The 1,461-nt window shown below is 68.8% G+C and overlaps 1 protein-coding gene across 1 annotated transcript; it reads right to left on the reverse strand.

The window, feature by feature from the left end:
• Positions 1-433: 433 nt before the first annotated feature.
• MICPUCDRAFT_22347 (uncharacterized protein) lies at positions 434-1,192 on the reverse strand (the record flags this gene model as incomplete). Its single annotated transcript, XM_003063349.1, has 2 exons — positions 434-494; positions 1,068-1,192. Coding segments are annotated over 2 exons (186 nt in total), but the record flags the coding sequence as incomplete, so codon positions are not given.
• Between the last annotated feature and the right edge of the window lie 269 nt (positions 1,193-1,461).

A 1,461-nucleotide genomic window follows, 5' to 3' on the forward strand; every position in this document is an offset into this window, starting at 1 on the left:
GGTAGTTCTTGGACTCGAACACGTAGTTCATGACGCAACGCCCCGAGACGCACGTCTGGCCGCTCATGCAGACTTGCATGCCATTCTCCGGGCCGCACAACTGGTTCATCGCGCACGTCGCCGCACGTTTCGGGCACGCGTTCAGGTGGTTGTTTGAATACGACGCGAGGAGCGCGTCGTCGCTCGACCCGACGCCGAGCGCGGCGGCTTTCTTCGCGCCTTCGCACTCGCCGTTCGGTTTGCACGTCTCCCCCGCGGGGCAGACTTTCTCGCCGTTGTCGGGGCCGCATTTGCCGTCGTGCGCGCACGGCGGCGCCACGCAGTGGTACCCGTAGTTGTTCGAGAATCGGAACATCGCGTCGAGCACCGTGGACGGCATCGGGTCCTTCGCGCTCTCGACGACGCACGTGCCCTTGCGCGCCCCGGCGCCGATGCAGACGCGGTTCCCGGGGCAGATCGTGTTCCCGTGGTCCGGGCCGCACTTATCGTCCGCGCTGCATCGACCGCACGACCCGGCGAAGTTATTCGAGAACTGCGGGTAGTGGTGGTCCGCCGCCGCGGCGTCGTGGTCGTGGTCGTCGTCTGACTTTGATGTCCCGCCACCTCCTAAAGACGCGATGAAGCGTCTGTGCCGCGCGCCGCGGTCGTACGGGTGGTGGTCCGGCACCGGCGCGCCGAGCGCGGCGCTCGACGCCGCGCACCTTCGGTCCTCGGGTATGCTGACGAGGCAGCTCCCGGGCGTGCCCGAGTCGCACCACTTGTTCGTCGCCGAGCACTGCTTCCCGGTCGTCACGAGCAGCGTCTTCTGGTCGCAGCACCTGTTCGAGTTCGCGACGATGCCTTCCGAGCCTTTGCCCTCGCCGTGGCAGCACTGCTTCGTGCGCGGCGCGAGCGCGGAGTCGTCGACGCGCCCGTTCGCATCCACGACGGGTATCTGGCTCGTGAGGAGGTCGTCCGGTTGGCGATCGGACGGCAAGAGCGTCGGCGCGGCCGGCGCCGGCGGCGCGAGCGGCGACGGCGGCGGCTCCGGCGCGGTCGCCCGGGCCTCCTCGCTCTCGATGTCGTACCGGCACATCCCGCCGACGCAGTACCGCCCGGCGTCGCAGACGCGGCCGCCAAAATCGGGGCCGCACAAGCCGCTGTCGTCGACGCACTTGGGGTGCTGATTCGCCGCGCCCACGGGGGCGAGCATCCGTCGCAGCGCGGCGTGGTACGCGGGCGCGACGGCGACGGGTTCGTTATTCGGATCCGCGCGCATCTTTTTCGCGTACGCGACGCCGCAGTTCTTCACGCCAGAGATGGTCACGTCGGACTCGCCGTCGCCGACGGCGAGCGTCCCTATGCCGACGATGTGATCGCCATCCACTGGGTCGCACTCCTCCGCGGACGTCAGCGCGACCGAGATCGTACCCTTCAGCGGGCCGACGTCGATTCGCATGCTCGCGGCAACCTTGAACGTGT

Source organism: Micromonas pusilla (genome assembly GCF_000151265.4).
Source record: "Micromonas pusilla CCMP1545 genomic scaffold MICPUCscaffold_14, whole genome shotgun sequence".
In the NCBI taxonomy this organism is placed as follows: Eukaryota; Viridiplantae; Chlorophyta; class Mamiellophyceae; order Mamiellales; family Mamiellaceae; genus Micromonas; species Micromonas pusilla.